Raw genomic sequence first — 11,839 nt, 5'->3', positions numbered from 1 at the left:
GTGGTTTTCACAGCTTTGGAGTGGCCGGGGGAGGTGTGAGAACCCGCCCGCCCCCGTTTCAAAGAAAAAAGAACCCCAGGAGGCCCCAAAACCACGTGGAGGCGAGCGGGGTGCTGGCATCCAAGCTTTATTTGGGGTCACTGCAGGCTCCTCCTGTCCCCCTACAGCCCGGCGTGGTCCTGGCAGTACCGCAGGGCCTGGCGGGGAGCACGGGGGGCACGTTGGGGGCTGCGTGTCCCCTCTGTGTCCCCCCCCATGTCCCTTGTCACCCTGCCCCTACTCACCTTGCAGCTCCGGGCGGCCTCGGGGCTGGAGCACCAATAGGCCGGGCCCAGGGCGCAGGGTCCTGGCTTTGGGGACAGCTCCGGGTCCTGCAGGGAGGGGACACGGGGTGGCAGCAGGGACGGGGACAGCCCTTGGGCGGTCCTGTGACAGCCCCGGGGTTGTCCCTTGGGGAGGTGACACGTTTGGAGGGGTCCTGGCGTGCCCCGTGGTGTCCCCTTTGGGGACAGTGCCACAGCCCTTGGAGCTGGGGCACCTTCTGGGGCTGTGACACGGGGACGTTGGCCTGAGGCACCCTGGGGTGCGTCCCCTGGGGCCGTGAAGTCCCCTTAACGCTCCTGGAGTGTCCCCTGGGGCTGTGACACCCTGGGGTGTGTTCCTCGGGGTGGTGACACCCTGGGGTGCGTCCCTGGGGCCGTGACAACCTTTTGGGCTCCTGGCATGTCCCTTGGCACCGCGACACCTTGCCATGCGTCCCTTGGGTCCACGCTGCCCCTTGGTGTCCCTGGCACGTCCCCCAGTACCATGCCACCCAGGAGCACCCCACCGGGCCCCGTGCCACCCTTGGGTGCCCCACCACACCCTGGGCTCCCCCCCCCAGCCCCTCACCCCCCACCCCAACCCCTGCCCTCACCTCGTGCCCCGCACGCAGCGCCGCATCCTCCTGGTCCCCGGGGGGCCGCGGCGGTGCCAGGGGGGCACAACCGTCGTCCTCGGGGTGGCAGGCGAGGAGCAGGCGGCACAGCAGGCGGGGGCCCAAGCGCCCCAGCACCGCCTCCAGCACCAGCACCGTGTAGCGCTCGGCCAGGCACTGGCACGTGCCCGCCACCACCACCGGCAGCACCCGGCACAACCGCGACACCGCCGCCGCCGCCGCCTCCTGCGGGCACCGCCGCCACCGTCAACATTTGGGGGTCACCCCGGATTCGGCATCGCCCCCCCTTTTAGCGTCCCACCCGTCCCCCGGCACCTTGGGGATGGAGGCCTCGAGGCGGCTGATGAAGTTTCGGCACAGCCAGCACAGCGGCATCGGCACCGGGAGGTCCTGGCCCTGGGGACGGGGTGGGAGTTGTGCCATCAGCCCCGCGTTCACTCTGGAGCCTAATGGTGGCGCCGGCACGGGGAGCGCCCGGCTCTGCGCACAGCAACCCAAGGGGGGGGCCCTGTCTTGGCCAGCGAGGGGCCCGCATCGGGGCCCATATAGAAAACCCTATAGGTGCCTGCAGCTGCCCCTATAAAAGCCTGTGCAGATGCCCACGGAGAAGCCCATGTAGATACCCACAGGTGCCCATATAGGTGCCCACAGGCGTCCATACAGAAGACCGCATACGTGCCCCCAAGATGCCCATATAGAAGCCTATATAGATGCCCTCAGCTACCCCATAGACGCCCGTGTAGATGGCCCCAAATGCCCATATAGAAACCTGTGTAGATGTCCACTTAGATGCCCCCCAAGAAGCCCATATAGAAGCCTATATGGATGCCCCCAGATACCCCATCGATGCCCCCATAGATGCCCATATAGACCCTGTGTAGATGCCCCTGTAGATGCCCCCAGATACCCTATAGATGCCCCCAGATGCCCATATAGAACCCTATATGGATGCCCCCAAATACCCCCTACAGACACCCCACAGATGCCCCCAGCAGCTCCTACCTGCGGGAGGACGCTGGGTGCCCCGAGGTGGGGGGGCACGGCCAGGACCCCCCCGGGCTCCCCCGGGCACAGCTCCAGCCGGGCGCAGATGGCCGAGGGCTTCTGGGGGGACACAGTGAGGGCGCCCCCTGACGGGGGGGGAACGGGGTGGGGGGGCCCCAACGCCTGGGTTTGCTCCCCAGTGGGGGGGCACCTGGCACCCCAAGGTGCCCCCCAGTGGCAGAGGGTCCCCAGCACCCCAAGGTGTCCCCGGGTGGCACGGTGTCCCCAACCTTCCCAGCACCCTGAGATGTCCCCAAATGGCATGGGGACCCCGGTATATCCGGAACCCCAAAGTGTCCCTAAGTGGCAAAGTGTCCCCAGTCTTCCCCCCACCCCAAGATGTCCCCAGGTGGCATAATGTCCCCAAGTGGCATGGGGTCCCCAGTATACCCAGCACCCTGAGGTGTCCCCAGGTGGCACAGCGACCCCAACCTACCCCACACCCCAAAGTGTTCCCAAATGGCACCGAGTCCCCCCCCAGCACCCTCGGGCTCCCCTGCCCACCCCTCACAGCACCCATGGGTGCCACTCACGAGGTGCTGCTCCAGGTGGGTGACGAGGAGGGCGAGGTACTCGTGCACCAGGTTCTGGCAGGGGGTCACCATGGTGGGCACCGGCAGCGCCGAGCACTCCCGGCGCAGAAATCCCTCCACGGCCACCTGCGCCCACAGCCACCATGGCACCCACGGGGGCACCCACACCTTGTGTCATCCCCCCCCCTCGGTGTCACCCCCCCGTGTCCCTCAGCACCTTGGTGGCCGACTCGTTGGCCATGCGGATGAGCAGGGTGACGACCTCCTGGCAGTCGGCGCACATGTCCTCCTGCGAGGGGGGGGGCACCCGCACCGGGACGTGTGGGGACGGGGGGGCACGGGGACGGGGGGTACAGGGCACGGGGAAAGGGGTTTGGGGACACGGGGACATGTGGTGTGGAGTATGGGGGCACGGGGAAACGGAGTTGGGGACATGGTTGGGGACATATAGCATGGGGTACAGGACAAGGGAATGGACTTGGGGACATGGGGACATAGGACGTGGAGGATGGGGGCATGGGGAAGCAGAGTTGGGGGCATATTACGTGGGGACACGGGAAAAAGGACTTGGGGACATGGGGACATATAGTACGGAGTGTAGGGTCATGGGAAAATGGACCTGGGGACATGGGGACATAAGGCGTGGAGCATGGGGACATGGGGAAGTGACCATGGGGACATGGGGACATGGAGGAATGGACTTGGGGACATGGCAAAGGGGTGTGGGGACATGGGGCATCATTATATGGGGAGGGGGAGTAGGGGACACACAAACATGTGGCGTGGGAACGTGGATATGGGGCACGGGGACAAGGGGCACGGGGCGTGGGAATGTGGGGACAGAGGGACACGGCGCGGGCCATGGGACATAGGGTATGGGGCGTGGGGCACGGGGACATGGGGGGCACAGGGACATGGGGACAGGGGGAGGGGGACATGGGGGACACAGGGTCATAGGGCGTGGGATATGGGGTGGGGGGGACACAGGGCGTGGGGATGGGGTGGATGGGGAATAGGACGTGGGGCTGTGGGGCTGTGGGGCTGTGGGGCCGTGGGGTTGTGGGGCCGTGGGGCTGTGGGGCTGTGGGGCCATGGGGCTGTGGGGCTGTGGGGCCGTGTCTCGGCGCTCACCTTGGCACTGGGGGCCCAGCCGCGGCGGGCGCAGAGCTCCAGGGCCCCGCAGCGCAGCGCCGTCCCCCAGCTCTGGCACCAGGCGTCGGGGGGGACCCCGCAGCGCTCCGCCGGCCCCCCCAGCCCTGCGGCCACCGTCAGCACCAGCGCTGGGACCCCCCCATAACCCCCCCAAATTCCCCCCCTACAGCTCTTTGGGTTGTAGGGGGACACCCAAGTGGCCAGGACCCCCCCCACCCCCAAATCCCATAATGGGAAAGGACCCCCCCAATCCACCGCTGTGTCCCCAAGGGGGGGACACACCCAGATTTGGGGTTATGGGGGCACCCAGATTTGGGGTTGGGGGGTGCGCAGCCCTGGGGGGGGCTCACGGTCCCTACCTGTGGTGGCACAGAGCAGGGCGAGGAGCAGCGTCCGCACCAGGGATGGGGACGGGGACGGGGACGGTGGCAGCGCCATGGTGGCGGTGGCGGGGCCGTGCCCCGCGGGCTCTTATAGCCCCGTGGGGACGGGAGGTGGCCGCTGGGACAGTGCCAGCGCCTCAGGGACACGTTGTCCCTGTCCCCAACCCCACTCCCAGCAAGGGACGGGGCCCTGGAGGTGTCCCCCCAAACCCCCCCATAGCCACGTCCCCATCGGGGTCCCCGTGTCCCCACTGAAGTCCCCGTTGGGGTCCCCGTGTCCCCATCCCACCCCCGCAGGGGACAGGCAGGTGCCACCCCTGTGGTGACAAAGCTTTATTGTGCTGGGAAGGACGGGGTGGTCACAACGTGGGGGACACGAGGGGGACACGAGGGGGGCACGGGTGCCATCGGGGGTCCTCGGAGCCAGCCGGTGCCTGGGGGGAGAAGGGGAGGGGGACACACCGCGCGGTGTCCCCGTGTCCCCATGGCGCCGTGTCCACGAGTTGTCTGCCACGTCCCCATGTCCCCAGCCCCCCTGTCCCCGTGTCCCCACACCCCCCTGTCCCCCCCACATCCCCATCTCCCCCATGCCCCAAGTTCCCCCCATGTCCCCAAGCTTTCATGCCCCCCCCGTATCCCCCAGCCCTCCCATGTCCCCACACCCCATGTCCCCCCCCACCCCCATGTCCCCATGTCTCCAAACCCTGTCCCCCACACCCCATGTCCCCACGCCCACCCCCAACGTCCCCAAATCCCACGCCCCCCATGTCCCCATCCCCTGCCATGCCCCCACACCCCACATCCCTGTGTCCCCAAATCCCATATCCCCACCCCCCATGTCCCACACCCCCACGCCCCGTGTCCACCCCCCTCCCCGGCAGCACCCATGGGTGCGCCTTCCCGGCAGCGCTTTGAAGCTCCGGCCCTCGACTCGAGAGCCCTTATGGGGGGGCTCAAGGACCCTCCAGGCGGGCAGGGCGCACGGGGCCGGTTTTGGGGCCGGTTTTGGGGCCGGTTTTGGGGCCGGGTTTGGGGGCTCACCTGGCTCAGACCCCCTTGCGGCACAGCCCCAGGTGGGTGCAGATGCGGGTGGGGGCTTCGTGGTGCGCCAGCGCGTCCACGATGGGGGTCACCCAGCGCTGCAGCAGCCGCTCGCACCGGGACTTCAGCGGCCCCAACCGGCCGCAGACGCGTTGGGTGACACGGGTCACCTTGTCCTGAGAGACCCCCGTCAGCACCGGGGGGCACCGGGGGCCACCGGGGGGCAAGGAGGGGGGATATGGGGTGGGGGATGCGGCTTTGGATGGGGACACCGCACGTGGGGATGGCTGGGGTGGGGGAGGGAGATCCTATGGGGACACGGGGCGTGGGGGTGGCAACTGGTGTGGGGACACCTTGTATGGGGACATATGGCACAGGGATGTCACCTTGTATGGGGACACCTCACATGGGGACATCGCCTGGCATGGGGACACCTCATAAGGGGACACCTGGCATGGGGACACCACCTGGCATGGGGACACCACCTCATACGGGGACATCACCTGGCATGGGGACACCTTGTATGGGGACACGTGGCACAGGGATGTCACCTTGTATGGGGACACCTCACATGGGGACATGGCTGGCATGGGGACACTTCATAAGGGGACACCTGGCACGGGGACATCACCTCATATGGGGACATCACCTGGCATGGGGACACTTTGCATGGGGGTCACCCCACGTGGGGACATCACTTGGCACGGGGACACCTCGTCTGGGGACATCTCACGTGGGGACATCGCCTTGTCTGGGGACACCTCACATGGGGTCACCCCTCGTGGGGACACCGTGCGTGGGGACAGCTGACACGGGGCCGGGGCCGCTCACCTTGTCCTTGATGTCCTGTGCCACCTTGCCGAGGGCCTTCACGGTGCTCTGGCAGATCTTGCAGCGCCAGCTGCTGGGGAGCTGCCCCCCCCCGCCCTGCGCCCAGAGACCCCTCGGGTAGCACCCATGGGTGCCACGGGAGGGGGGCGAGCCCCAGTGCCCTCCCAGTGCCTCCCAGTGCCTCCCAGTGTCCCCTGCCTGCCCTTCCAGTGCCCTCCCAGCGCCCTGGGGGTGCCCACCTTGGTCTCCACCCCAGTGCCCCCCAGTGCCCCCCCAGTGCCCCCCCAGTGTCCCCTCACCGTGCTGTCCTTGTCCCCCAGCTGCAGCCAGGGCCCATCCTCGGTGTCCCCCGCGGGCAGGGTCTGGTGGCTCCAGGGGGGGCTCTCCGCCCCCACCAGCACCAGGGCTGGGGCACATCGGGGACGTCAGCCCCAGCCCCGCTGTCCCCGTCCCCCCTCCCTGTCCCCTCACGTCCCCGGTGTCCCCATCACTGTGGTCCCCGCGTCCCCCCTGTCCCCATCCCCATGTCCCTGTCCCCACGTCCCCATCCCTCTGGTCTCCATATCCCCATGTCCCCATCCCCACATCCCCCATGTCCCTGTCCCCTGTGTCCCCATCCCCATGTCCCCATCCCTCTGGTCCCCATGTCCCTGTCCCCACCATGCCCCCACCCTCCCCATCCCCGTGTCCCCGTCCCCCCACATCCCCCCCATCCCCATCTCTCCATACCCCCAGCCCCCCCACACCCCCATGTCCCCATCCCCTTGTCCCCACACCCCCTTGTCCCCCCCTTGTCCCCCCAAGTCCCCCCCAGTCCCCCCAGTGCCCCCCAGTCCCCACCGGTGACCGCGGGGAGCAGGGCCAGCAGCAGTGGGGCCATGGCTGCCTGTCCCAGCACCCTGGGGTGCTTTATGTCCCCCCCCCCCGGAAGGAGCAGGGAGGGCTCCCCCCCCCCGGGGAGGGCCCCCCCAAAACCACAGCAGCCACGGGGGGGGGGGGGGGAGGTGTCCGGGAAGGGGGGTGACGTGGCACTGGTGGGATGGGGGGGGGGTGGGGGGGGGGACAAGGGGTCACCAGAGGGAAATGGGGGGGGGATAGTGGGGGGCTGGGGGGGGCTGGGGGGACACAAGGGACGTGGGGGTGTGGGGGCACTGGGGGGCAAGGGGAGGGCAGGGGGACATGGGGGGGACACGGGGGGGACACGGGGGGGGCGTTTTGGGGACACTTTGGGGACGTTGGGGCATGGGGGGGGCACAAGGGGACAGTGGGGGGGGGCTGGGAGAGGCCTGGGGGGGTCAAGTGGACATGGGGGGCACTGGGGGGGGGCGCTTTGGGGAACTTGGGACACTGGGGGGTACTGGGAGCACTGGGGGGCACTGGGGGGCACTGGGGGGTACTGGGAGCACTGGAGGGTACTGGGAGAACTGGGGGGTACTGGGGGCACTGGGTGCACTGGGAGCACTGGGAGAACTGGGGTGTACTGGGTGTACTGGGGGTACTGGAGGTGTTGGGGGTACTGGGAGCACTGGGGGCACTGGAGGATACTGGGAGAACTGGGGGCACTGGGTGGGTACTGGGAGCACTGGAGGGTACTGGGGGCACTGGGGGGTATTGGGGATACTGGAGGGTACTGGGAGAACTGGGGGTACTGGGTGCACTGGGAGCACTGGGGGGTACTGGGGGTACTGGGGGGTACTGGGTGTACTGGGGGACACTGGGGGCATTGGGGGTACTGGGAGCACTGGGGGCACTGGAGGGTACTGGGAGAACTGGGGGCACTGGGGGGGCACTGGGGGGGGGCAAGGGGAGGTAATGGGGGGGTCAAGGGGACATGGGGGGCACTGGGGGGGGATGGGGGAGGGCAAGGGGCGGTGATGGGGAGGCTGGGGGGAATTTGGGGGGGGGGGGCGAGGGGACACCGGGGGACATGGGGGGGTCACAAGGGGACACCAGGGGGGCGTGGGGGGGGGCACTGGGGGGGTCACAAGGACCCGGGGGGGACATGGGGGGGGGGTTGGGGGCACTGGGGCGACAAGGGGGGGGGGCACTTTGGTGTGCGGGGGGGGCAGGGGAAGTGATGGAGACGTTGGGGACATGGGGGGGGGAAGGGGACACCGCGGGACGTGCAGGGGGGGCAGTGTCCCCCCCCCCCCCGCTGCCCACAGTCACGTCCCCTCGGAGCCCAAAGCCACCGCGGGGCGGGGGGGGCGGGGGGGTTACGGGCATGGGGGCACGGAGGTGGTGGGGGGGGTGGGGGGGGGCCGCCCCCTTCCTGTCCCTGTCCCCTGCGGGCACAAACCTCAGCCCCCCCCGGCCCCCCCCCCGCCTTCCGGGGTGCTGGGGGGACCTGTGCTGTGGGCAGCCCAGTGCTCCCAGTGCTCCCAGTGCTCCCAGTGCCCCCAGTGCTCCGTGTCCCCAGCTCCCAGTGCTCCCAGTGCTACCAGTGCCCCCAGTGCTCCCAGTGCTCCCAGTGCCCCCAGTGCTCTGTGTCCCCAGCTCCCAGTGCTCCCAGTGCCCCCAGTGCCCCCAGTGCTCCATGTCCCCAGCTCCCAGTGCTCCCAGTGCTCCCAGTGCTCCCAGTGCTCTGTGTCCCCAGCTCCCAGTGCTCCCAGTGCACCCAGTGCTCCCAGTTCCCTCAGTACTCCCAGTATCCTCCATGCTCTCCATACCCACAGTGCACCCAGTGCTCCCAGTTCTCCCAGTGCCCTCAGTGCTCCCAGTAGCCAGTACCCTCAGTGTCCCCAGTGCTCCCAGTACCCCCAGAACCCCCAACGCCTCCAGTGCCCCCAGTGCCCCCCCAGTGCCCCCAGTTCTCCCAGTACCCTCCAGTGCCCCCAGTGCTCCCAGTACCCCCCAGTACCCCCAGTACCCCCCAGTGCTCCCAGTGCACCCAGTACCCCCCAGTACCCCCAGTACCCCCCAGTGCCCCCAGTTCTCCCAGTACCCTCCAGTGCCCCCAGTGCTCCCAGTACCCCCAATGCCCCCAGTGTCCCCCAGTATCTCCAGTACCCCCAGTACCCCCCAGTGCTCCCAGTGCACCCAGTACCCCCCAGTACCCCCAGTACCCCCAGTACCCCCCAGTACCCCCCAGTTCTCCCAGTACCCCCCAGTACCCCCAGTACCCACCAGTATCTCCAGTACCCCCCAGTGCTCCCAGTGCACCCAGTACCCCCAGTTCTCCCAGTACCCTCCAGTATCCCCAATACCCCCCAGTGCCCCCAGTACCCTCCAGTGCCCCCAGTACCCCCAGTTCTCCCAGTACCCCCCAGTGCCCCCAGTACCCCCCAGTGCTCCCAGTACCCCCCAGTTCTCCCAGTACCCCCCAGTGCCCCCAGTACCCTCCAGTTCTCCCAGTACCCCCCAGTTCTCCCAGTACCCCCCAGTACCCCCAGTACCCCCCAGTGCTCCCAGTACCCCCCAGTTCTCCCAGTACCCCCCAGTGCTCCCAGTGCCCCCAGTACCCCCCAGTTCTCCCAGTACCCCCCAGTGCCCCCAGTACCCCCCAGTGCCCCCAGTACCCTCCAGTTCTCCCAGTACCCCCCAGTTCTCCCTTGTACCCCCCAGTACCCCCAGTACCCCCCAGTGCTCCCAGTGCTCCCAGTACCCCCCAGTTCTCCCAGTACCCCCAATACCCCCCAGTTCTCCCAGTTCCCCCCAGTTCTCCCAGTACCCCTCAGTGCTCCCAGTACCCCCCATTTCTCCCAGTACCCCCAGTACCCTCCAGTTCTCCCAGTACCCCCCAGTGCCCCCAGTGCCCTCCCGGCCGCCAGGGGGCGCTGCCCCCTCCCCAGGCCCCGCCCCCGTCCCAATATGGCGGCGGCCGCGGCCGCCCTGGCGCTGAGGGTGAGCGCGGCGGGGCCGGGAGGGGGGCACGGGGGGGACGGGGCATGGGGACACGGGGGTGGGGACACGGGGGTGGGGACATGGGGTGGGGGCACCTAGGGCTCGAGACACCGGGTATGGGGTCACCGGGGACATGGGGACACGTTGGGGTATGGGGACACGTAGGGGTGTGGGGACACATAGGGGTGTGGGGACATGGGGCATAGGGACACCAGGTATGGGGACACTTAGGGCTTGAGACACCAGTTATGGGGACACCAGGGACGCCGGGCATCAGGACACTTAGGGTTCCAGGGACACCAGGGACATGGGGCATGGGGACACCAGGGATGGGGACACTGGGGGTGGGGACATGGGGTGCAGGGCATGGGGACGCTTTTGGGTTCTGAAGAAACCAGTTACGGGGACACCAGGGACATGGGGACACTGGGTATGGGGACACTTAAGGCTTGAGAGACCAGTTATGGGGACAACAGGGACACTGAGCATGGGGACACTTAGGGTGCCAGGGACATGGGGCATGGGGACACATAGGGGTGTGGGGACATAGGGCATAGGGACACCAGGTATGGGGACACTGGGAATGGGGACACTTAAGGCTCGAGACACCAGTTATGGGACACTAAGGGGTGTGGGGACACCAGGGCCATGGGGACACGAGGTGTGGGGACATTTAGGGGTATGGGGACACCAGGGATATGGGGCGTAAGGACAGCAGACAGAGGACACACATGGGGCACTGAGCGCTTGGGGCTCTGGGGACACCAGGTATAGGGGACACTGGGTATAGGGGACAACAGGCACAGGAGCCTATGGGGACATCGTGTCTGGGGTGCTCCAGGAATGGTGGCTCAGGGGACACCAGGTATAGGGGACACCACCTACGAGTAGTGGTGGCCCTGGGGACCCTGCCCGAGCTGTCCCAGGACACTGTGGGGACCCTGGGGCCACCTCGTGCCCCTCACCCCCTCCCACCCCAGCAGGCAGCGCCCCGCGGTGTCCCCATCCTCGGCCACGTCCCCGTCCTCACCGCCGCCCGCCACCTCCACACCACCCCCGCCTGCCTCAAGGTAAGCGCCGCCAGCGGTGTCCCTGTCCCCATGTCCCTTGGGGACCACCCCACAGCCCTCGGGGACCTGTCCCCGCTCTGATGCCACCTCCCCCGGCAGACACGAGCGGCGCGGGTGCGCGTGGGGAAAGGGGACAAGCCGGTGACCTACGAGAAGGCGCACCCACCCCACCACATCGCCCACCGCAAGGGCTGGCTGTCCCTGCACACCGGTGAGTCACCAAGTCACCGCGGCACCCTTGGGCACCACGGTTGGAGAGGTGGCGGGGGGGGACACACCAGGACGTCCAACCACGTCGCCCTCTTCCCTCGTAGGAAACCTGGACGGGGAATTGGGGGCGGCGGAGAGGACGGTGGAGGACGTTTTCCTGCGCAAATTCTTCCACGGCACCTTCCCCGGCTGCCTGGCCGACGAGGTGGTGCTGAAGCGGCGCGCCAACGCGCTGGTGGGCTGCCTGCTGCTGCTGCCCCACCTGGCCCCCGCCAAGCTCTGCTTCCTGGTGGGCTACTCCGAGACCCTCCTGTCCCACCTCTACAAGTGCCCCGTCCGCCTCGAGGTGCAGACGGTGCCCGCCAAGGTGGTCTACAAGTGGCTGTAGGGCCCGCCCCGGGGGGCTCGGGGTGGGTAGGGTTGGGGGCGGTGAGGAGGAATAAAAGGAGGCTTCGTGCTCCCCGGGTTTTTGAGGATTTTTGGGGCTTTGAGGATTGGGGTCTTTGGGGATTGGGGTCTTTGGGAGGTCTGGTTTCTACCATGGCCGTGTGTCTGTGGGGTCTTGATCTCCTGGGGACCTCCTGTGGCCCACGTGCCCGACGTGGTTGTGTCCCCACACTGCCCTTCAGCCCCACAAAGCCCTGTCCCCAGGACACCCGCGTGTCCTGTCCCCAAAATATTCTTGTGTCCTTGTCCCCATTGCGTCCCTGTGCCCCCCAGGTGGTGGTGTCCCCAGCATCTCCGTGCATCCCAGGTGGCCCCGTCCCCACCACACCCATGTGCCCCAGAAGTCCT

General features: G+C 68.1%; 2 protein-coding genes and 1 long non-coding RNA gene across 7 annotated transcripts in view; 1 reads left to right on the top strand and 2 right to left on the bottom strand.

The window, feature by feature from the left end:
- MRPS24 (mitochondrial ribosomal protein S24) overlaps positions 1-11,504 on the top strand; it is a 50,717-nt gene extending 39,213 nt beyond the window's left edge. Inside the window, exons 2-5 of one of the 4 annotated variants that reach the window (XM_072027229.1) lie at positions 9,745-9,764; positions 10,748-10,834; positions 10,934-11,045; positions 11,149-11,504. In XM_072027229.1, the coding sequence (XP_071883330.1) occupies positions 9,745-9,764; positions 10,748-10,834; positions 10,934-11,045; positions 11,149-11,432 (503 nt within the window). In that variant the 3' untranslated portion in view covers positions 11,433-11,504. Of the gene's footprint in view, positions 1-9,709; positions 9,765-10,744; positions 10,835-10,933; positions 11,046-11,148 lie in introns of those variants that run through there. The other 3 variants (XM_072027228.1, XM_072027227.1, XM_072027226.1) reach the window with 3 other exon arrangements.
- Positions 112-4,177, bottom strand: SFTPB (surfactant protein B). 2 transcript variants are annotated; one of them, XM_072027221.1, is made up of 9 exons: positions 4,026-4,177; positions 3,646-3,770; positions 2,732-2,803; positions 2,515-2,640; positions 1,940-2,041; positions 1,253-1,333; positions 917-1,162; positions 285-371; positions 112-197 (listed from the first exon to the last, which is right to left on the bottom strand). In XM_072027221.1, the coding sequence occupies exons 1-9, from the start codon at positions 4,102-4,104 to the stop codon at positions 162-164; spliced, it is 954 nt and encodes a 317-aa protein (XP_071883322.1). In that variant the 5' UTR covers positions 4,105-4,177; the 3' UTR covers positions 112-161. The 2 variants fall into 2 exon arrangements, with proteins under 2 accessions (XP_071883322.1, XP_071883323.1); XM_072027222.1 differs by lacking the exon at positions 2,732-2,803.
- On the bottom strand, positions 5,703-6,917 carry LOC139999356 (uncharacterized). The gene is made up of 4 exons (XR_011804739.1): positions 6,762-6,917; positions 6,221-6,327; positions 5,882-6,017; positions 5,703-5,851 (listed from the first exon to the last, which is right to left on the bottom strand). It is a non-coding gene; the product is annotated as an uncharacterized lncRNA (long non-coding RNA).
- Positions 11,505-11,839: the final 335 nt, after the last annotated feature.

Source organism: Anas platyrhynchos, chromosome 23, assembly GCF_047663525.1.
Source record: "Anas platyrhynchos isolate ZD024472 breed Pekin duck chromosome 23, IASCAAS_PekinDuck_T2T, whole genome shotgun sequence".
In the NCBI taxonomy this organism is placed as follows: Eukaryota; Metazoa; Chordata; class Aves; order Anseriformes; family Anatidae; genus Anas; species Anas platyrhynchos.
The sequence above is the reverse complement of the archived record's forward strand: the minus strand, read 5'-3'. Positions and strand labels throughout refer to the sequence as shown.

What these genes read in the sequence shown, in the direction of transcription:
- SFTPB (XM_072027221.1), bottom strand. Translation starts at nt 4,104, where the DNA reads ATGGCGCTGCCACCGTCCCCGTCCCCGTCCCCATCCCTGGTGCGGACG. An exon ending in GCTGGGCCCCCAGTGCCAAG is followed by an intron (nt 2,804 to 3,645) that starts GTGAGCGCCGAG and finishes CCCCCCTCGCAG; the next exon opens with GAGGACATGTGCGCCGACTG. An exon ending in TCGAGGCCTCCATCCCCAAG is followed by an intron (nt 1,163 to 1,252) that starts GTGCCGGGGGAC and finishes CGGTGCCCGCAG; the next exon opens with GAGGCGGCGGCGGCGGCGGT.